At 43.8% G+C, this 24,618-nt stretch overlaps 1 protein-coding gene across 3 annotated transcripts in view; it reads left to right on the forward strand.

The window, feature by feature from the left end:
• The window catches only part of LOC126272493 (sex peptide receptor), a 3,488,090-nt gene that overhangs the window by 3,443,756 nt on the left and 19,716 nt on the right, over positions 1–24,618 (forward strand). For all 3 annotated transcript variants that reach the window (XM_049975380.1, XM_049975382.1, XM_049975381.1), the window contains one exon: positions 8,067–8,483. In XM_049975380.1, coding sequence (XP_049831337.1) covers positions 8,067–8,483 — 417 coding nt within the window. The remainder of the gene's footprint in view (positions 1–8,066; positions 8,484–24,618) is intronic.

Genomic DNA, 24,618 nt, shown 5'->3' on the forward strand with positions numbered 1-24,618 from the left:
CGCTGGCTGTATGCCCCAAAAACGATACGTCCTGCAGGCCACATTTACTTTCGATGGGGCCGGCCGGAGTTGCCGAGCGGTTCTAGGAGCTAGTCTGGAACCACGAGACCGCTCGGTCGTAGGTTCGCATTTGCCTCGGGCATGGATGTGTGTGATGTCCTTAGATTAGTTAGGTTGAAGTAGTTCTAGGGGACTGATGACCTCAGATGTTGAGTCCTATAGTGGGCAGAGCCAACCACTTTCGATGGGTTAACGGTCGAGCCTGCCTCTCTCAGATTCCCGAACACTTGCCTAAAATGCTCTAAATGATCAACAATTCGTACTATAAATGACCACGTCTTCTAAGTAATAGCAGGTGCACTAAAACTTTACGTCTCCCATCACAGTCTGGAACCACGAGACCGCTCGGTCGTAGGTTCGCATTTGCCTCGGGCATGGATGTGTGTGATGTCCTTAGATTAGTTAGGTTGAAGTAGTTCTAGGGGACTGATGACCTCAGATGTTGAGTCCTATAGTGGGCAGAGCCAACCACTTTCGATGGGTTAACGGTCGAGCCTGCCTCTCTCAGATTCCCGAACACTTGCCTAAAATGCTCTAAATGATCAACAATTCGTACTATAAATGACCACGTCTTCTAAGTAATAGCAGGTGCACTAAAACTTTACGTCTCCCATCACAGAATGTAACAGGGGAGACAAAAACGCAGTCCCTGTGGAGACAGCACAAGGATTAAAGTGAAACTGAAAAATTTGGTAGTCAGTGGAGAACGCTGACAAAGGCTTTGAATCTTCGGTGAGGTGTAAGTGGTAACAGGCTTGGTTAAGATCCAGAACATTAAAAACACTCGCCCTGCAAAACTCTTGAAGTAGTTCTGTGGGTGAGGAGGTGGAATAGATTCCAAAATCACCTTATGATATAAGGTATGGTAATCAGCGCCCGGATTACACCTTACAATATTTCGGTTTCGCACCAAAAATATTGAAGCTGAGTAAAAGCAAATGTTGAGATCAGTAAGTTGAATTTGACATTGATTCTCTTTGTTAGCACGTAATCTGTACATTAAGACTTCACGAAATTCATCTAGCAGCTACAATAACCTCGCCGCCTACGTTTCGGCTGTGTGACCTACTCTGAATTTAGTATCACCAGCCAGAACACCAATTACACCAGCAATCTCGACGGTTTTCAGAATCGGTATTTCTTTCGGCATTCAACTTAAAGAACACACCTGTAACCGTATAATCCAGAGCACACTCGGTAGCATGAGAAAAATTACAGCCGGAGAATTCCTTTCCAGTAAGCCCTTCTGCAGTAATAAATTTTCAAGACTACGCGAAGTCCCCCAGTTCTTTTTTTAAACGGAGCCTGCCCTGCAACAATTAATAAATTACCTGAAACAGAAAGGCAGTTCTTGCGAAAGGCATGCAAAGTAGAAAAATTCCCTACCTGGCGGTATCTACAATAGTAGCGGTAATCAATATTACTGCAGTAATCGACCAAAACACAATCCCGTTCCGAACCGAGGGCGCTACAGACAACACGAAGATGCACTCTATCAACGGTACGCACCCTACGGCAGCCGTTCGGTGGCGAAATGCGACTAATGATCCCGCCAACGCTCGGTAGCGTCCATTTCTCAGATGCTGTTCCTGTGGCTCCTCACATTCCTTGTGACCCACCTTGCCACAGTGAAACTATGTACTCTGAAGCAAGCAACGCTTCTGTCTGGATCAGCGGACACAGCTACAATGTCTGACGTTCCCTCATGCTTCTGCCTCTGAATGCGCCAACATTGCTAAACGTAAATTGCCAGCACAATGCTCTGATGACACTTTCATGGGCTGCACACGTAAAAATGCTGTTCAGTGAGTTCCTTTCGCCTACGAGTTCCTAAATTTTCTTCCGAAGTCCACCTAGCGACCCAGTAACCCTTCATATCTTCGCCAATTACCCTACTTAGTCGACCGACAGCTAAAGAATAAAACTTTTGAAACACCATGCTATATGGAATCTGCAAACACTTCAGCCCGTTTTTGAAATCTACGTGTACATCTACATCTACATTTACACTCCGCAAGCCACCCAAATGTGCGTGGCGGAGTGCACTTTACGTGCCACTGTCATTACCTCCCTTTCCTGATCCTGACGCGTATGGTTCGCGGGAAGAACGACTGCCGGAAAGCCTCCGTGCTCGCTCGATTCTCTCTAATTTTACATTCGTGATCTCCTCGGGAGGTATAAGTAGAGGGAAGCAATATATCGATATCTCATCAAGATACGCACCCTCTCGAAACCTGGATAGCAAGCAACACCGCGATGCAAAGCGTCCCTCTTGCAGAGTCTACCACTTGAGTTTGCTAAGCATATCCGTAACGCTATCACGGTTACCAAAAAACTCTGTGACGCAACGCGCCGTTCTTCTTTGGATCTTCTCTATCTCCTCTGTCAACCCGACCTGGTACGGATCCCACAGTGACGAGCAACACTCAAGTATAGGTCGAACGAGTGTCTTGTAAGCCACCTCCTTTGTTGATGGACTACATTTTCTAAGGACTCTCCCAATGAATCTCAGCCTGGCACCCACCTTATCAATAATTAATTTTATATGATCATTCCACTTCAAATCGTTCCGTACGCTTACTCCCAGATATTTTACAGAAGTAACTACTACCAGTGTTTGTTCCGCTATCATATAATCATACAATAAGGGATCCTTCTTTCTATGTATTCGCAATACATTACATTTGTCTATGTTAAGAGTCAGTTGTCATTCCCTGCATCAAGAGCCTATCCGCTGCAGATCTTCCTGCATTTCGCTGCAATTTTCTAATGCTGCAACTTGTCTGTATACTACGAGCGCCGGCCGGGGTGGCCAAGCGGTTAAAGGCGCTACTGTCTGGAACCGCGCGACCGCTACGGTCGCAGGTTCGTATCCTGCAGCGGGCATGGATGTGTGTGATGTCCTTTGGTTAGTTAGGTGTAAGTAGTTCTAAGATCTAGGGGACTGATGACCTTAGTAGTTAAGTCCCATAGTGGCAGAGCCATTTGAACCACTACAGCATCATCCGCGAAAAGCCGCATGGAACTTCCGACACTATCTACTAGGTCATTTATATATATTGTGAGAGGCAGTGGTCCTATAACACTCCCCTGTGGCACGCCAGAGGTTACTTTAACGTCTGTAGGCGTCTCTCCATTGAGAACAACATGCTGTGTTCTGTTTGCTAAAAACTCTTTCATCTAGCCACACAGCTGGTCTGATATTCCGTAGGCTCTTACTTTATAGGCGACAGTGCGGAACTGTATCGAACGCCTTCCGGAAGGCAAGAAAATGGCGTCTACCTGGGATCCTGTATCTAATATTTTCTGGGTCTCATGAACAATAACTACAAATATTTTTTAGAATTTTCAATATGTTAAGTCTGAATACGATATTTGTGTGCCTGTGTTATTCCGAATTACTATATAATGTACCTTCACTTATGCATGCATGCACGCATGCATGTCCGAAGTAACATTACATCGTGATTCGGCTTAACACAGGCACACTAATATCGTATTTATGCTCCGATTCGGGGCAAGCGACTTTCAAGAAAATGTCTCCCCTGTACGGAATATACCTGATATACAAGTACACGTTGTAGACTGATGGTTGATGAAATACGGAGTTTAGGTGTGGGTGTGAGTCCTGAGATTAGCATTTTACTGCACATCGGAAAGCAACTTCCTACAACAGCAACTTGCACCACTTACTGTCCCAACTGTCCCTACGGTGATGTTTACTGGAGGAGTTGGTGCTTTCTGCTAGTGCTGTTATAACTCATTGACGCTGCCGTCCTCAGATTTATTAGAATCTTTATTTCGTATTGCGAATGGTTTTTTTCTTAAATGAGTCAGCCCTAACGTCTTTCTCGCTCACATCGCCATATGCTCTGCAGGCTAAGCAAGACAATAGTTACCCAAACCACCACTTGCTCACTACCTGGCCCCGCCCGCCGATAAATGACGCAAACGGCTAACACTGAAGTTTTTAAGAACGCAGGGATCGGTGAGTGGTAAGCTAGTGAGCTCAGTAGAAATATTTCACAAATTCGTTTAACACATACAATTTTCATAAGATAAACGCTGGTAACGAGAGCACACTTCATCAGTGAGTTCAGACTGAGAAAAAAAGAAGGTTCAAATTGCTCTGAGCACTATGGGACTTAACATCTGAGGTCATCAGTTCCATAGAACTTAGAACTACTTAAACCTAACTAACCTAAGGACATCACACACATCGACGCTAGAGGCAGGATTCTAACTCGCGACCGTAGCGGTCGCGCGGTTTCAGACTTGGCCACAACGACGGCAGGCTTCAAAATGATTATTAAACTGTCTACAATACACAAATACTAGAGATATGAAACGGATTAAGTTGATAATGAAAAGAGCTGGTTGTGTAGCACCCAATAAATATCCCGAAATAATCATCAACCAGATGCACAAAAGAAATTTTATTTTATTTACCCATTTCAGGCACTTATTGTCCTTCTTCAGAAGGGCCAGTGTCAATAACAAGGCGCACGCATCTAATGACTGTGATCATGCAGTTCATAGCGCCTTTTCAAAAGTAGTATAAACAAGCCAAACAGCAAGTCCAACTGCATTAATCGTATTGTTGACATTCACAGTTAAAGTAGTAGTTACATTCTTCTGAAGAAGGGCACTAAGTGCCTGAAACAGTTTAAGGAAAAAATTTCATCTGGTTGATAATAATTTGGGTAAATATAGTTGCTGAAGCAAATATTCAAACCGCCTCTGATTAAAGAATCACTTACACTCTAAAAATATAAAGCCGAAATGATTCAAGAATATAACATCAAAATTATTTAAAAGCACCAATAATCTTATCAGAACCCGTTGTTAACAAAATAGTTTACAGGTGCCAACAGTCAGAGCGAAAATGGTGTACAAACAGAATCTCAGTAACACGGACTGAATTACAACTCGTAATTTATACCAAAATCGCCTACCAAAAGTGGACAACGGATATTAAGGCCTCATTTTGAAAACTTTGTGCAACAGATCTCACCAGACCGTCCCAGTGGATTCAAAGCCACAGCAGGTCAATCAAAGTTTAGAGCTCTAAAACAGAGAAAAGAAATGTTACTATTACAGCATAACATCCGAAAAACTAACATTACATTTTAGAGGAGGAGTTAATTTTCATCTGTACCATATTTTAACAACATAAATGCATTTACGAAAATTAATGTTGGGGCACATAGTTAAATACAAGACCTTGTGGCCAAGACACACACTTACAAACTTTGTGTCCGCTCAGGTAGCTCAACACAAAAGTCATTTACGGCAAGATACCCTCAGGCATTGCAATAGTTTCAGGCAAATTTAAATCTTCAAACACGTACGCCTTACCGCCGGCACCCTCTTCAGATTTCAAATAAAGGAACACACAAATGGTGAGGTAGCCGAGTTCCCTCGACCCCCCTATCAAGATTGGTGTTCATTGGTACATTTGGCCAGCTAAATAGCACAACAGACGGGGGCCCACAATCTACTTCCGTTTTATGATGATACTAGTATCAGCATGTACACGCTACAAACCAACAATGGAAATGTCAAGAAGGAAACGACAACGTTATATGTGCCTCCAAATACAAGAAACGACTACCTTCTCAAGTTAGCACTTGCCGCTGCCCCTGGAAATTTTTGCATGCTCGCGGCTGTCAGCAGACTTCAGAATTATATCTCGTCATCAACGAATTATTACAAATAATACAATCTTGCATCCAGTCATGAAAAGGTTGATGCATTATGTAAGTGAAATCTTTTAGACAGTTCTGATACTAGAACTACGGCACCATTTCCTCGTGTTACCGGAGGCTAATGTACTGTTCACACCCTTTCCGTCGTACCACGTTTGCGCAATGTCTTCAAAAGCAGCACAGTCGGAAGAGGTGACCTTTTGCGGCGGTCCGAGGAAGCTTCAAGTCAAAGCACCGCCGCGCTAACTTACCCGCAACATTGGTACGAACGTATCAAATAGCTAAAAGAATGTAACGGGGAATTTACTAGCTGAGCGCTATAACAAGCTTGGATATATCCGACACCGTGAAAACAAACCAAAAGTTCTTCATTATATCTTATTTAGACATTAGACAGAATCTTACAACAATGGCCACAATTAAAAGCTCCTAAAATAGAGGACAGAACAGCTGGTACGCTAACTGAAGCTGTCATATGTTAATACAAAAAGCATTCTGTTAAAATTTGTTCTTAAATTTGTAGACTACGAGATCTGCACCTCTGCTGTCTTCTCTCAATGGCCGAAGATGGATTCCTCGTTCAGTCTCGTGCTTACCATTCTCCAACCTCCTCTGTTCTCCCTCGTTATGTTTTTGTCGATATCTCTGTATCTGTGTTAGTTTCTTTCAGCGTTTCTCCTGTCTTGTATAAAATGTTCCGTTTAGAGGCTGTAGTACTCGAATAAAACCGTGTAGTATTTCAAAAATGGTTAAAATGGCTCTGAGCACTATGGGACTTAACTTCTGAGGTCATTTGTCCCCTACATCTTAGAACTACTTAAACCTAAGTAACCTAAGGACATCACACACATCCATGCCCGTGGCAGGATTCGAACCTGCGACCATAGCCGTCGCGCAGTTCCAGACTGTAGCGCCTAGAACCGCTCGGCTACTCCGGCCGGCATAGAACGATTTAAATAGTCTTGAGAATATATGCATGTTATTTCTCGTGCTGTTTGTTTACAAATAAACTTGTCAGGCTAAATCGTGCTAGTGGTACTCCAGTTTCCTGCACTTATTGTATGTGTTGAGAGATTTGGAACTAGACTGCTCGGTTTTCGTAGCATAGGTTGCCCACTCATTCAGTAACAAACAACTCCTGCAAATTATACCTAAAAGCACGTCATTAAGAGAATATTTTTTTTTGTCGATCTTACGTACTTGGAAATTACTACGAAGTTGTAAGAAAACGAAAGGTTTGAAGTATTGCGAAATGCCCTGTATATAACTTCAATCAGACATAAATCATTAGTGTGTGATATGGTGAAGTGCTACTTGGAAAATGTAAACAGAAGCACACTAACCTGTACGCAATAATTCTCCACACCTCTGGAGTTCCAGAGTATAGTAATTAATAGTAACCTAATACAATTAAATTTTCGTATAGAGTACTTACATCATAATGATTTCCACAGAAATAAACACAAGTAGTGACCGTTACCTCATTTGTATCTCTACGATCGAGTTGCAACTTCATGTTATGCATCGTTTCATGTTTGGGAACGCTGATGTTGCTGGAAGCTGCAGAAACGAAATAAAGTTTGTGGCACAGCCAGGACTTGAACCCGGTCTCCTTGCTTCTAGTCGCGGCCGTGGCACAACTTTAATTCATTTCGTCAGCTTCCACCATTATCGTGGATTCAAATTCTCGAGGAAGATCTGGTAGTAAGACGTATAGATGTATTTGTGGAATATGGTACCACATACCATTTGCAACCCTTTTCCGAATCGCAAATTCGAAACCAAGGTATCACTGTGAATGAGCTCCGCGACAGTAGGAGCAGCATGCTAGTTAATTACGTCATACACCTCACGTGGCTGAAATGGAGCGTTTTAGAGGGCTTTCAAATTACTTTTATTTCATTTACTTGTTTTAATTGCCGAATTTCCTGAGGAAAATTAAGCCATGTTACGAGCATGAAATGACGTATTGGTTAAAAACACTGTTGGTGGCAATTTTAGTTTCGAGTTTAAGGAAGGCGATGTTGCCCTGATATATTCGACGATGCCCTTTGGCTACACTGACTAAAGGATTCTTAAGAAATACCATATTAAGATAACCTGAAGATGCCTAAATAAGGCGAAACGCGTCGTTGAAAAATAAAAAAAAAGAAAATGGCAACCAAGAGTGTTTTTAAGCAATAGTGTTAAGCACTGGTTTGCTGTTATGCCACATATGGACTGGAAGATGACGTGCTTAAGATTTTAAGGCGATTTGCAGAGAGCAGTGGAATACGGTGTCGGGTCTGGTGGCGGCAGGTGGTCCCGGCGCTGTTCCACACGGCGAGCATCTGGCTGACGCTGGCGCTGGCGGTGCAGCGGTACGTGTACGTGTGCCACGCGCCGGTGGCGCGCACCTGGTGCACGATGCCGCGCGTGCTGAAGGCGGTGGGCTGGATCGCGGGCTGCGCCGCGCTGCACCAGTCGACGCGCTTCGTCGACACCGTGTACGAGCCGTGCGAGGTGCCGTGGCGCGGCCAGCCCGCCGTGCCCGTGTGCGTGCCCACGCTGTCGCCGCTCGTCGAGGCCGTCACGCCCGACGTCTACTTCGTCTCCTACTACATGTTCCGCGTCGTCTTCGTACACATGCTGCCCTGCGTCTCGCTCGTCGTCCTCAACGTGCTGCTCTTCCGGGCCATGCGCGCCGCCCAGGTCCGGCGCAGGATGCTCTTCCAGGTACGCCGCGGCTGGCGGCGTCTGCAACGTTCCAAAAACCCGCTACATTCTTCCTCTTATACCCGACAGCCAATGGCTGTTCGAAACTACTACGAGAGATTAAGGGGGGTAGACCAAGCTTAAGCCGTCGGCACACGGACCGTGCATCCGAACGTTGAGCGTGCCGAGTTTCTGACGTAATAGCGTGGAATAGCACGTTCAGGAGGCTTTCCGAACGTGCAGAGCAGTATCTGGCATGTCAGATATTCTGAGCGTGCGTCGGAGCGTAGACCAATGACATGGCACACCACCACCTACGCCACACGCACGCCGTCTCAATCCAGTACAGAGTTGTGAGGCGCCATATTGGCATTCATTTCAAGCCTATAAGTATATATCCCATTTTTGACCACCAGTAAATTGAGAGTCGCTGGAAAACCCGTTGTTAACTGTGTGATTCGTTCCAATAAGATAATGAGAAACATCATATTCGTGGAAAAAGAATTATTGTAACTTGAGTATTATCAGAGTAGGCTATTTGCAGGCAGCGACACACTGAAGATCCACGAAAACGTATTGTTCTTGGTACAATTTGTTAAAATTAAATTTCAAGTAGTAACATATCAGCGATTAAGGTTTTCTTCAACGGTGAACATAATATCATTAGATGCCTGGGGTTGGTTTAGCGCAAAGCGTAGCGTCATTGTCCAGAGGGCAACTTAACACTTCCAATTTTTTTCCCTAACATTCGCGTTTTTATTAGGTTCCGATACTATATTATTAGTTTAATGTAAGTATATACTTTAATATTTGATATTATGTAAATATAAGTTCAGCTTCTCTTGAGGGGTGATTTTGTTCAATTGGCTTAATCTAAAGGACAGCTCGCGCTAGTTGTATAAAGATATTTTGTGCCTTTTTCTTTTACGCTTCGTAATTCACATGTTGCAAAGATTCTGCTACTGGGTTGGAACAGTGATCAAGTAAGACTGAACTTGGGGTTTTACTAAAATGTGGGAAAGGTGAAATAATGTTTATCTTATTGCGGAGAAGTATTCCGAATTTGTACCGCACTGTTTGTAATGTAACTTCTATAAGCCTGTGTCCTCATTGATTGGACATGGTACTTCCCTTTTCATTGACGATGGAGGAAAATGTGCGTTTTAATAGAACTAACGCGTTAATTTTACGCGCTCCCCTAGAGTAAACAGTGTGATTTTCGAAGTAGAAACATGCCTCAACTGCCGCTGGAGTGCGTTGCGATCGCGTATACCATGCTGGGGCCCACGTACCGTATGCACAAGTCGCATCGTTCCTGAGCGTTGAGCAGCACGTTGAACTTGGCACGCTCAACGTTAACATTCGACAACACGGTCCGTGTGCCGACGGCTTTACGCACGATTTTTGGAGCAGATATAAATGGCGTTTTTCAATAAAATAAAAATATTACATAAACTGTGATACGCCATGCTAAACCCACAGGACAGGACAGGTAGTCGGAATTGTGGAAAGGGAACAAAATCAGCGGCGGTCAGTTATACTCGAACACACAACTTTATTTATTTGACAAAACGTTAGAGTACAAATTCTTGAACTTAGTTATCGGCTGAGTACGCAACACTATCTTATGCCTTAAGGGCACAACCACTTTAATTTAAAAAAATAAACAGCTAAAAGCCATTAACTCAAAATTCAGACGCCAAAGACAATGTTTAGAAGGCCTCACGTCAGCCTCAGCAGGCTTCACGTCAAGTAAGTTCTATAATTTGGCTCAAGGCCCAAAAATCTAACACTTCAAAAGCAACAACCTTAATTTAAAGACGGCCTAAGGCTCATGATTTAAGACTCAATGTAAAATTAAATTTAAACAATAAAGCCTTATCTTAAATTAGGCTCAAGGCCCCAAACAATCTAACACTAGACAAGCAAGCAATTTTAATTTTAAAACGGCTGAAAGCCCGTGACTAAAACTCTACTAAAATAATTTTTAGTAGGCGGAAGACCGAAGGCTTTATCTTTAAACAATGTTATAATCAGGCTGAAGGCCCAAACAATCTAACACTAGAAAAGCAAGGAACTTTAATTTTCACTTGGCTGAAGGCCCATGACTTAAAACACCACTAAAACAATTCAACTTTAATTCAAAACCATCGGCTATCAGCCATACAAATACACGCAACAGAAAGTAAGAAAGGCAGTGCAGCTAACGGCGCTCAGAAGTTTCGAGGGTCTGCCAGCAGCTGAAATACTAACGATCACTTAGGTGAGACAGGCAGTCGGCCCAACCATCCTCGATCCGACGACAACCCAACCAACAGAGAGTCAACGAACCCACCGACAAGGTAACTTTTGCCACACTCGACCAGCATGCAACCGGGAGTTCAATGCAAACCCAAAAGCCATGGACGCCCACTACCAAGCATACATTAAGCAGTCGAACTGCACACAGTGCTGGACAGCGACAACACGGTGATTAAAGGACACGTCAGCGGCCAGGACAGGTAACCGAAACGTTAACGTCCACAAGGCAGAAAATTCCACTGGTGCACTTCAACCCACCAACTAGAATACACACGTTGTTGCTCGCGGGTATGTCCCAACAGCCAAGAACGAGAACCAAAAGGCGCAATGGAACAGTCCTGACTTTCTGGTAAATTAAACCCAAACTCAACTTTCGTGTCCACGGTCGGTGAGCCACGGACCTCATGGCGATGGGAACAGCCCCACACACTCCGACACTACGTAGAGAAGTAATTGCGGGAAGTAATTGCAGTCAGCAATGATAATACGCCAGTGCTTACATCGATAAGCGCCACCCCTTCCGCTCACGGCGCGCAAGTCGGCAACTCAGTGACATCAGAAATTGAAATTAACATAACGAAGGGTTAGTACCGAAAAACAGGATGTCAAATGAGATATGGCACGAACACGCACAGCTCAAACTGACTTTAAACTTAGGTTTTACATCCTTAAGATGATTATAATTAAACTTTCCCTATTTAACACGTTATCACACGGAAACCAATTGTCGTACGGGTACCAAACTTGGTAGCATAAATGACAAAGACATCGGGTAGAAAGGTAGTGCAGAATAAATTCAATTGAAACAGTTCTAACGTAATGCTAAGGTACATCATACCATTACATACCGGTACCATTGCTCGTACAAAAGGGGCTCAGTATGGCACTCATCAGTGTCCAGAAGAGTCTGAAGGCGCTGGGTGTCTATCTCTTTTGATACGTTGCGCTTCAGATCAGTACATGTGTGAATGCTCCCTTGGTAAACCCTGCCTTTCAGGTAGCCCCACAGTCAGCAATCACACGGAGCGAGATCAGGTGATCGTGCCGGCCAAGGATTTGCAAACGATCCGCTGATGATTCGATCGTTTCCAAATGTGTTTCGGAGAAGCCACGTGAAATTTACGAGCGATGAGCAGCGGAGCCCCACTCTTGCATCAAAACTGTTGAGTTCAATGCGTATCTCTCCTGTAGAGCAAGTATGACATGATGGCGAAGTATATCGCAGTAAAGCTGGTCAGTCACACCGTACGTCTTTGGTCGATGAGTGCCAACCTGTTCTAAAAAGAATGGGCCAATGATGAACCATACAGAAGAACTTCATGCACAGTGACATGGGAGGGGGGGGGGAGGGGGTTGAAGATCCCCACACTCAGCAATTCTACATCCACCAGAGAAAAATGAGCTTCCTCTTCCCATAGGATGGTCCGGGGCCAGTTCTCGTCGACTTCAATCGTTGCGAGAAACTGGAGAGCGAAGTCAACCCGTCGTTGTGGGTCGTGTGATTCAAGCCGCTGTACTATATGCATGGACCATTTGAGAATGGATCGAAGTGCCTTCCGTACAGTGGACCACGGAATGTTCAACTGTCGTGGCACCGCAGACACACTGCCTGACGATCGGGAAGTGCGCAGAGCTTTGCCTGCCATAGCAACAGCGATATCATCAACCATATGTGGTGCAACTGGTCATCAGCCTCTTCCAGGAGCGACGCTCAGTTTTCCACTTGATTCGAACTTCATCGAGCTCCGCACAGCAGATGAAGAAAGTGGACCCTTCCGTAAGCCTTTCACCAGGTGATATTCCCTAAGTGCGGTACTGTTGTTTTGATAACAGGGCTTCATCAATAATGGCCTGCTCTTTTCTCCCAAGTTCATGCTGACACGTCCACAAGTGCTCTGCGGCTGGTCAGCTGTGTGATCCAATGCGTCGTGGTGACTGAACACGGCACCTCGTAGCCATAGTTGGAACTGAACGGTGGCGCTGTGACGCATGGAAGTCATACACTCCATACTCTGGACATTAATACTACCAAGCATCGTAGTCATACGGCAATTAGTTTCCGTGTTATAACGTGTGAAATGGGGAAAGTTTAAATATAACCGGCGCTATTTTTTTTAAAGTAAAAACTTTTACCCATCGGACACTACACAACAACGACGAAAGGCCTTATCACGTTGCGATGGTGGTTCGTAGGAGCTCTGAATGCCACAATTCGTAAACTAGACCACAATATCGAAAACTGCTTTGTAACTGTTAATATTGCTTAACAATGTATGAAGGGATATTTTAAAAAAAGATTTTTATGAAAACGGCAGCACTGAAACAAAAGACTATGTTATCGACGAAAAAGTCGTTACTAAACCACGAAGCAAAAATAAAAATTAAAATCTGCCACAAAAGTCCTACATACTACAGTAGAAAAAAACCCGACTCACAAGTTACAAAAATGTATAACATAATGGCGTATATAATTCATATGTTATAACTCCCGCCAACTTGAAAGAAAATGTTATTTTGAAAAAGCAAGCGTTTACAGTTTCAATTTGGGTTTTTCAATACCGACATTGAACAAACCTTTATCTGGCAAGTTGATATTTTCTTTTCGCCGATGACGAAACACTCTCAGTTTGATGAAATTGTATCTGTTAACTGGCTTCTGCTTACCAGTCAAAGCGTCTTTTTGCTAATTTGGATTACTTTTGTAACCTTTTCATCCTTGTAAATACCTTTGTTTGTCATTTTCAAGAACTCGCGCATTACTATCTACTTACACAAAAAAATTAAAACAGATGAAATGATAAATTCAGTAGAAGTGAGACAAGCATGTGCTTTAAAATGGTGTACCATAAACAAATCATGTCACGAAGAGAAATATTTTTTAGAATAGTATATTAGTTGATACTGATCCCCTCTGTGATACTATCGCAAACGAAGAGGACGCTTATTCCGTCCCTAATTATTATAGTTTTACATCGGATGCATTAGAGCGCTCGGATGCGTCATACCCCATCCAGTAAATCGCATTTCTAACATATTTTAAAATTTATGGCACACTTTATATCAATGAATCTTAAAAACAGACTCTCTTAGGAAAACGTAAAGCCACTTTCAAAAATTTGGCTAAAAATTTTTTACCCTGGTCTACCCCCTTAAGGGAGTCGGGCGCACGTAAAGCCCTATACTAGTCTTGTTTTTCCTTCTATGGTAAACATACATAAAAACATCAGTACCCATGAATACATCACAGACGAAGAAGAAAGATACGTCCAGTAAGTAACCACATCAGCTTATAGAAGTTCACGAAATCGCAGAAACTCACTCCTGACAGAGTGTGCACTTATATTTAGCTTAACATCCAATAGTGCGGAAATAATTTGTATTAATTCCACAAGAAAGTCCCATAACCTTCTGTAAAATGGGAAGGTGAAAAAAATATAGTGGCAAACGAATCCTACACTCAGTTCCGTAACGTGATGCCTCTGCTAACTACGCTATACTGACGGTCTGCAATGAAGAACCATGTACTTTATGACATTTTCTGAAGGGTTTTATTTCCGAAATGTTACTAGTTCGTAATCTATCATAACAAACCTTAACAAGAACGACATGTTTTTAATGGCTCTTAAATGTACCGGTGATTCAAAAAGATTTACTTTCATAATACGTGAGTTGTAGTGTGAAGAGAACTAAATACGAAAGTTATGTAACTACCAATATAACGTACCGCGTCATTATATTACAACAAATGGTACCAGTAACGATTTCTTCTCGAGATATTCAATTTCGTGATGCATAGAAACAGCTTGCTTGGTGGTCAGAAAAGCTTGTAAAAGTGCTGCAGGTGAGGTAATTGTGACAAATGATTGTTAAGAAAAATATCGATACGTTCGGTCGTTTCAAAATTATACAATATTGAAATTAGCCAATCAGGACGCTGCGCACGTAAATTAAAACATTTGGACACGCAAAATTCGGTATACACAGACATCTGTAGATCTGTGAGTTACCACGCGTTTAAGTGCTTATTACCACTTAATATGTGACTTTTTCGGAAGTGATAAATTTAAGCTAGATGAGCAAAAACCACGTTTTTGCCGTTCGAGGAAACCAAACGCTTTTGGCGACCCTGTCTCTGGCAGGCTGCTTGAGTTTGCGCATGCGATGACCTGAATGCCTAACTTGATTGATCACTAAATCGAAAACGTAGCAAGGCATCGAATTTTTTTCTTAACAGTTATTTTTCACCACAACATGTCCGTCAACACTCATACAAATGCCGGCCTTTGTGGCCGAGCTGTTCTACGCGCTTCAGTCTGGAACCGCGCGACCGCTACGGTCGCACGTTCGAATCCTGCCTCGGACATGGATGTGTGTGATGTCCTTAGGTTAGTTAGGTTTAAGTAGGTCTAAGTTCTAGGGGACTGATGACCTGAGATGTTAAGTCCTATAGTGCTCAGAGCCAACTTTTACAAATTCTTCAGACTGACCACCCTGTATGTAACATACGAGACATCGAATTTGGCTTGTACTGAATGCGTCACGTACAATATGGCATCTCGCTTTCTGCTTGTTACTTATGGAGCGTGTTTGCTTCATATTAGTTCCGCTTTACGTGGCAGCCTGCCGAAATATCTTAGATCTTATTCTGTGTTTCGCTTGACGAAATAGCCCCTAAATGTGAAATAGCTGAAAGTGACGTATTAATACCCGCAGACCGCCACATTGACCCTAGCTAATACGTTCCATGTGACGACAGCTTAAAGGAGTTCTATTATCAACCACGAAGTTAACTGATGCTTCCGTCGCTTATTGTTAAAACATCTTTATAATAAACGAGAGCAAAATATTGTGTTGTTCTACAGGATTAATTTATTTAGTTAACCGATTTTCGGCTTACAAGGTCACTATCAGACGAACTATCATCTTCAAAGGAGTTACAATGTTGATAAACAATATGGAAACCCATCTAGACACACAGTGTATATCATTGCCACACAATCAGATAAAGGCAACAGTTTTTTTGTATTTGAAGTCGTGTGATTATTTGAAAATAAGGATTTCCTGACTCCCATATTCTTCCATGTCCTTCCTAAACACGCTAGTAAATTATTTAAAGATGAAATTGAAAGTGTAGCCATTTCATTTTGAAGCAAAGCCATTAAATAACATCAACCTAGTGCCTCGTAAATAGCGTGGGCTTCCTAAATTACATGAACAAGGTGCCCTCTTCCGTCCTGTCGTGTAATCATTCTGTGCCCAATTACACATACGGGCTAACATACAGTGTGTTCCATCTGAAGTTTCGGATGCGATTGTCTCGAAAACTATACATCGGGTAAAAATAGTGGGTAACACAAGTTCGTAAGCTCAAAGGGGGACATCAAATAATACTACACGTAACCTCCTCCTAAAGCCCTCTTGGGTGGGGCAGGGGGCAACTTTTAAATCTTATATGGACACGAACATTTTTATTGCAGATTCGGATTCCCCATAAAAAGGATTCAAGTTTAGTCTACAACATTTGTCAAACCATTGACAGATGGCGCTGAAGTCAAGAAAAAACTAAAATTGGGGAAGAACTCTTATTTATTTAGAATTATCTGAGAAAGACGCATCAAATCGATAAAAAATGTGCACCAATTCCTTTATTACGCCAAATAAAGCTATTTTTCTTTTTTTTTTTACAAAATGTATCCTACCCGCAACAGTTTTTGATGGAGGGAGGCGGAATGGCATTAAAATCTCGTTAGGGAACTCTTTAAAATAGCATTACTCACCCGAATGTGGAGCTACCGTGGCCAAACTGCGAACTATCGGTCAGTATAAAGGTCGGTGCAGTGCGATCAGACGTCACTTCGCTTTCATATTGTGAACCGTAAACGTCAACTGACCGAAGTAAATTATTCTTTAGCGAAACATGGCTCACTATCCTCATACAGAGATTATTGGTACGATGTACATTTCATGTGAATGCCACAACAATGATGCTGCAGCTGCACAACTGTAATCGGATCGTTTCCCAAACATTATTCGAAATTGCACTCAACGAGCTCGAAATGGATACATGCACTGTCCACCTCGTTATCGCGAATACAATGAAACTGACTCTTGTCCCCTTAGTGTTGTCGCCTGTGTTTAACTAGATCCCGAAATGAGTAGTAGCGAGATTCAGCGACAAACTGAAATACCGAAATCAACTCTTTTGAGGATTTTGAAGGCATATAAATATCATGCATATCATATCACACTGACACATATTTATTAACGCCGAAAGATATGCAAATAGTGTGCATTTCTGCCAATGGGCCCTGGAAATGGACCGAGCGGGGTGGCGCAGCGGCTAGCCCACTGGACTCGCATTCGGGAGGACGATGGTTCAATTCCGCGTCCGGCCATCCTGATACAGGTTTTCCGTGATTTCCCTAAATTGCTCTAGGCAAATGCCGGGATGGTTCCTTTGAAAGGGCACGGCCGACTTCCTTCCCTGTCCTTCCCTAATCCGATGAGACTGATGACCTCGATGTCTGCTCTCCTCCCCGAAACAATCCAATCCAATCCTTGGAAATGATAAGTGGTGACAATGACTTTTTAGATACGTTTTGTTCACCAACGATATTAAAAAACAATGGCGAATTAAATCGTCATGATTCTCATTATTGATCCCCTGTCAATAGACACTGGCACAGACTCGTTGACAATCAACACAAGTGGCCGTTAATGGTCTGGTGTGGAATTTTAAACGGTTACGACCGTATTTTTTTTTTTACCGAAATGTTACTGAGGAATACTATTTACAACTTCTCCGCGATGATTTGTTAGAGCTAATGGAAGATGTTGATTTAGAAACTCGGCAACGAATATGGTTCCAACAGGACGGAGCAACTCCACGTTAGGCCAAATACACTCCTGGAAATGGAAAAAAGAACACATTGACACCGGTGTGTCAGACCCACCATACTTGCTCCGGACACTGCGAGAGGGCTGCACAAGCAATGATCACACGCACGGCACAGCGGACACACCAGAAACCGCGGTGTTCGCCATCGAATGGCGATAGCTGCGCAGCATTTGTGCACCGCCGCCGTCAGTGTCAGCCAGTTTGCCGTGGCATACGGAGCTCCATCGCAGTCTTTAACACTGGTAGCATGCCGCGACATCGTGGACGTGAACCGTATGTGCAGTTGACGGACTTTGAGCGAGGGCGTATAGTGGGCATGCGGGAGGCCGAGTGGACGTACCGCCGAATTGCTCAACACGTGGGGCGTGAGGTCTCCACAGTACATCGATGTTGTCGCCAGTGATCGGCGGAAGGTGCACGTGCTCGTCGACCTGGGACCGGACCGCAGCGACGCACGGATGCACGCCAAGACCGTAGGATCCTACGCAGTGCCGTAGGGGACCGCACCGCCACTTCCCAGCAAATTAGGGACACTGTTGCTCCTGGGGTATCGGCGAGGACCATTCGCAACCGTCTCCATGAAGCTGGGCTACGGTCCCGCACACCGTTAGGCCGTCTTCCGCTCACGCCCCAACATCGTGCAGCCCGCCTCCAGTGGTGTCGCGACAGGCGTGAATGGAGGGACGAATGGAGACGTGTCGTCTTCAGCGATGAGAGTCGCTTCTGCCTTGTTGCCAGTGATGGTCGTATGCGTGTTTGGCGCCGTGCAGGTGTGCGCCACAATCAGGACTGCATACGACCAAGGCACACAGGGCCAACACCCGGCATCATGGTGTGGGGAGCGATCTCCTACACTGGCCATACACCTCTGGTGATCGTCGAGGGGACACTGAATAGTGCACGGTACATCCAAACCGTCATCGAACCCATCGTTCTACCATTCCTAGACTGGCAAGGGAACTTGCTGTTCCAACAGGACAATGCACATCCGCATGTATCCCGTGCCACCCAACGTGCTCTAGAAGGTGTAAGTCAACTACCCTGGCCAGCCAAATCTCTGGATCTGTCCCCCATTGAGCATGTGTGGGACTGGATGAAGCGTCGTCTCACGCGGTCTGCACGTCCAGCACGAACGCTGGTCCAACTGAGTCGCCAGATGGAAATGGCATGGCAAGCCGTTCCACAGGACTACATCCACATCTCTACGATGGTCTCCGTGGGAGAATAGCAGCCTGCATTCCTGCGAAAGGTGGATATACACTGTACTAGTGCCGACATTGTGCATGCTCTGTTGCCTGTGTCTATGTGCCTGTGCTTCTGTCAGTGTGATCATGTGATGTATCTGACCCCAGGAATGTGTCAATAAAGTTTCCCCTTCCTGGGACAATGAATTCACTGTGTTCTTATTTCGATTTCCAGGAGTGTATGTGCGGAACGTTTCAAATTTATGGTACCCTGGTCGGTGGACAGGACGCTATGGACCAGTTCATTGGCCTCCACGTTCACCATACCTAACTTGTCCTGATTTTTTCTTGTGGGGTTATTTAAAACAAATATTGTGATTCTTCAGTTTCTCCAGGCGTATTTGTTGCTCGAACAGTCCACGGGTATACTGCCGGTTCATAGTGTCCAACGGGCACAATATTTCGGCGATCAGACGTGTCGCCACCGTCAGGTGTGCTAACGAATTGAGCTCCTGAGTGGGCGGCCGATTAAAATCCTCTCACCCCGCGGACCGCTCTCTTTGCCGTCCGCGCCCGCGCGCCGGCGGTCGCGAAGACGTCGGCGTCGGAATGTGTCGTAGCGTCGATTTGCTTGCTACGTCCGCCCTGGTCGCCAGTTCGTACTTCTTGCTGAGAGTCTTCTTTATTACCTTCAATGCCGGGTCCCAAGCCTTGCTGAAACTGTAGCCGCCATCTCGGTTGATAAGATCTCCCTGGTGCGAATTTCGATAGCCTCCCTCTTAACGCTGCCCCAATATTTAGAGGTCTAAGCCAGGATCTTGGTATGCTCATAATTCATCTCGTGTTTCTCGGACAAACAGTGCTCTGCTACCGCCGACTTGTTTGAATATTTCAGTCCAGTGTGCCTTTGATGTTCTCGGCAACGATCTTCGATGGTGCATACTGATTGTCCGATATAAGTCTTCCCACACTCATGCGGAATTTGGTATATGCCGGCCTTCCACAAACCGAGGTCATCTTTCACACGCCCCAGTAATGCCCGTGTTTTATTGGGCGGGCAAAAGACGGTTTTAACTCGTTGTTCCTCTAATATGCAGCCGATTTTCCCCGATATTGCACCATTGTACCGAATAAAGGCAGTGGCTACCTCTCCTTCCGTGACTTCATCCGTCTCCTCAGGTTGTGCTGTGGTGGTGGGACAGAGAGCGCGTCTAATCTGCTATTCCGAGTATCCGTCTTTTCGGAACACGGTTTTGAGGTGTTCCAATTTCTGGGGCAGATTCTCTGCGTCTGAGATGCTGCGCGCTCTGAGTACTAGTGTTTTTAGTACTCTATTCCTCTGGGAAGGGTGGTGGCAGCTGTCCGTTTTAGAAATGTCCATTCCTCTTCAGTTGAACTGCCTACTGAGTTACTCATTATCGCAGTATCGGTAGCCTCAGTGAAGCGTACTTCTTCATTCCATAGTACTTCTGTATCCCAAATATTTGTGCATTGATTATTGCTGAGAATCCTCTTCAACTTCAGTCTGATCCTCACTATTACCAAATTATGATCTCATTCTATATCTGCCCCTGGGTACGCAATACATTTCAGTATCTGAGTTCGGAATCTCTGCCTGACCATGATGTAATCCTGTATCTCATGGTCTTTTCCTGGTATAAATCCTCCTCTTGTGATTCTTGAACAGAATATTCACCTGCCCCCCCGTCGGAGGTTCGAATCCTCCCTCCGGCATGGGTGTGTGCTGTCGTTAGCGTAAGTTTGTTTACGTTCGACTAAGTAGTGTGTAAGCTTAGGGACCGATGACCTCAGCAGTTTGGTCCCATAAAATCTTACGACAAATTTCCAAAATTTCCAATATTCACCGTTATCATCTGAAATTTTTGTTACAGAATTAAATTAATCTTCCTCCTCTCTCATTTCTACTACCAAGCACATATTCTCCTGTAACCCTTTCTTGTACACTTTCCCCTACAGCAGCAATCCACTTCCCCACGGCTATTAGATTCTCATTTCGCTTTACGTTAAGATATACCTGGTCAGTTTCCTCATACAGTTTCTGTGTCTCTTCATTTTTTGCTTGCGACGACGGACTGTATATCTCAACTGTGGTTATCGGGGTTGACCTCCTGTAAATAAGAAACTCAGTGACACTGAGATCTTGTGAGGTTACGGCTGACATTTCAACATACAACTGTGGATGTTAGACTGACCCGCGTCAGGTGGACTGATCAATAGCCAGATCGCTATTCATCGGCTCATGGTCTTTAAATAAAAGGTGCCATGAAACGAATAACAAGGAGGACAAGATTGGTCACAGGAAATATGAGACGTAGATGTTGCAACTCCCAAAAGATAACAAAAAGAGTGAACAACTAACTATGGAATGAAACAGGGGCCCACATTAATCCCTTTTTATCACAAAATTCACTGCTACCTTGATGAAGGTTACATCATACAAAATGCAGGGTATAGAAAAATTAACAATTGTTGACATGGGACAATACTACTCTAACCCTTGAATATTCCAGTCAAGACTGGAATACATAGGTGAATGGAATAAAAACATAGCCTACATGTGAATCATGGAAAGGTAAACCATCAGTGGTTATGCAGTTATTAAGTCCGCCAGACTAATGAAAAATTACACATGTAACTAACTTCGCTGATTAAGTCATTACTGAGCCATGAGTCACTAGAGGAAAGTATTAGATTTGCGAAATTTACGAAATCCCAGCAACGTGCCTACAATCACACGGTAATCTTCACACCTTGCGCATCCAAACTGCGATCTCTCCCGTAATCAGCCCTCATTTGTGCACACGGTAGTGAGTGCCTTGTTCTGATACAGACAGCCACACATTAGCTCTCTAATAGATCTTGTAGAAATGTGTTCCCTCTCATGCTCTGGGCTGAAGCGCTCTTCCACGAATAGCAGAAGTACTCTCCACCATATCCCAATCCGAAAAGCATTCGCCATCAGCAATGAGTTCTTTCTCCTTTCAACATGTTTGCACACAGTAAAAGGCAAAATGCAAAATGTTGGCCAATGATAGCTTTGTCAGCGAGACAACTATCTCCCATAATGGCAAAAGTTTAACAAGATTAACAAATCGTTACACATGCATGTGCGTGGTTCTTAAGTAACTCCTCAGCTTTGTACATCAGCCAATACACTCAGCTCCACCGACGCATTTCCCAGAATTGCCGTCCGAAATTCTCTTATTCTACTATTTCTTCAGATGTACCAATAAGGAGCTCTCTTACAACTTTTTAGACCCGGTGCTATTCACCCTGCGATAAACGACACCGAAAAATCGGTTCATTGCTTTACAAAGAGACATCTGGATAAACAAACAGGTCATCCTGCCCTCAACAACAGGAACACATACATTTCTGGCTGCATGTCCACCACAATAGGCAGCTGTAGGGATGCAGCAACCGCTAGTCTAATTACAAAACGAGAACTGCACATACTCGAAGTTGCAATCATCTTAACTATCCACCATCTAAATTCCGCATACATTTTCCGATAAACATAACCTGGACAGATATTAGTGCACATTGAAATGAGTTACGTCTACTTATCGAAAGGCATGCCATGTTTGAAAAGAAAATCACGAGTGGGAAGGCTGAGGCATGGCAACAGGATTTGTGATATATTTTAAGTGTTTGGTTTCGCGGTGCTGTAGCGTAAAGTTATCAGTGATTGTCTCGGACTCTGATCAATGTGCAGCAGTACTATTCCATTAAGTCATTGCTTAATGTGGTTCTTGCTATGACTGCAGCTCCACGTACACAGAAATGGGCGAAAGGACGCGTTACCTACAACAGTGGGGAAGATTGAGAAAATACTGCATTTTATTGCCACAACACTTCGAAGATGCAGCAGATCTATAGTAAAAGAGATTGCCAACACCATGCATCTTCATCCAGTCTTCGACTAGTGTTGTGCAGTGTGAGATTGTTAGCAAATGGGATTGACTGATGATATCATTAAAAAGGCACAAAAAAGGGTAGCTCATTTTTTACCATCGCGAATTGGATGAGAGTGTATCAGGCTTATGATGTGGGAGGAGACGACAGTCATTTCCGTGTAAGCCTGCACCCCCATTCAAGGGAAGATTTTCCTGGCTGCACTGATTCATTTTGCGAACAAAAAATCGAGTTTCATGTCAAAGTTGCAAGTGGACTGAACATCGTAGATGGAACTAAAATATATGAACGAAATCAATGGATGTGTCTGTAACACTGTCTGTTGAAAAGTATCTAGACATCTACTAGTGTGCCGGCCGCGGTGGTCTAGCGGTTCTAGGCGCGCAGTCCGGAACCGCGCGACTGCTACGGTCGCAGGTTCGAATCCCGCCTCGGGCATGGATGTGTGTGATGTCCTTAGGTTAGTTAGGTTTAAGTAGTTCTAAGTTCTAGGGGACTGATGACCTAAGAAGTTAAGTCCCATGGTGCTCTGAGCCATTTGAACCATTTGAACCATCTACTAGTGGATATTATTTTTGGTTACAGCATACATGTCCTTAGCTTCCGTCGTCCTGATTTTCCAATCCAATTGAATTACGTAGTCAGGAATTTTCTAACAGTAAATGTTAAATCACAATCTTTCAACTGTCCATGTATTCAACCCTCGTTTCTTCTGTAACTGGAAAGCTCCTTCACAACCTCGAAAATTTTGGTTTCTGTGACTTCCGATTTACAGTGACAATGAAGAACCGCAATATATTATGGAAGATCATTTGCATGCAGTAGTAGCTTGCATACCACCACCAGGGTCAGCGAGTTCTGATAGGACGCCTTTCCCTCATTTAAGTAGCAAAACGCGAACACTTTTGTAAACAATCAGGTACTTACAATCACACAGCACGGGTAGCCGTAGGTGTAGGAAAGAAATTTTGGCTTTACATGTACTAGTATATGCGGATACACTCTGCAAGTTGTGTTGGGAATAGTGTTATCAGTAAAGAAGCAACAAATCAGAACGTCGTGCCTTATGCTTCAGTTTTACTGGATGAACATCGCAAATATAGTAAGCGATAAACTTGTCTCTCTTTACCAAAACTGTCCGAAAAAGTTTGGTGAAGGTTTTTAATTATTTTTGAAGTTTATTGGAGGTATCTAGGTTCTGTCGTTCTCAAATACCGGATGAGTATAATCTGGGTAATTTATGCGCCACAAGACATGTTGTCGTGGTCTTCAGCCCGAAAACCTCTACGCAGAGTAACTAATACAAGTTACGTTCTTCTGTCCTTGTGAATCTCCTTATTGTATTCATCTCTTGGTCCCCTTCATGATCTTAAACACCTCACGCTTGCCTCCAGTGCTAAATTAGTGATACCATGGTTTCTCAGAATGTGTTCTATTACACGCTCCCTTCTTCTAATCTGGTTATGAGAGGTGCACTTGACTCTGTGAAATTGATTGGGGGCACATGATACCTGTCGTGGCTGCTATCCTATACCTAATCGATCCGCGACGGAGCTATAGTGGAATGATGTGGAAGTGCACCTAACGTACACCGTATTAAACGGAATTCTTCTTTTGTCCCAGCGAAGAGTTTATTCGTGTAAGGAATAATCATCTAGGGTACCACAAGGGCAAGAGACTATTATCTGCAGGATTGATCAACTAAAGAATTAGGAGCTAAATTTTCTGATTTGAAAAAGAGAGAAATGAGCATCACCATAAAATTTGTTATTCGTATACTGGAACTCGAAAAAAATGTACGAAGAGGGGCTAGCAAATTAACGCTCGTAAAATTGAG

This window comes from Schistocerca gregaria, chromosome 5 (genome assembly GCF_023897955.1).
Source record: "Schistocerca gregaria isolate iqSchGreg1 chromosome 5, iqSchGreg1.2, whole genome shotgun sequence".
Taxonomy (NCBI): domain Eukaryota; kingdom Metazoa; phylum Arthropoda; class Insecta; order Orthoptera; family Acrididae; genus Schistocerca; species Schistocerca gregaria.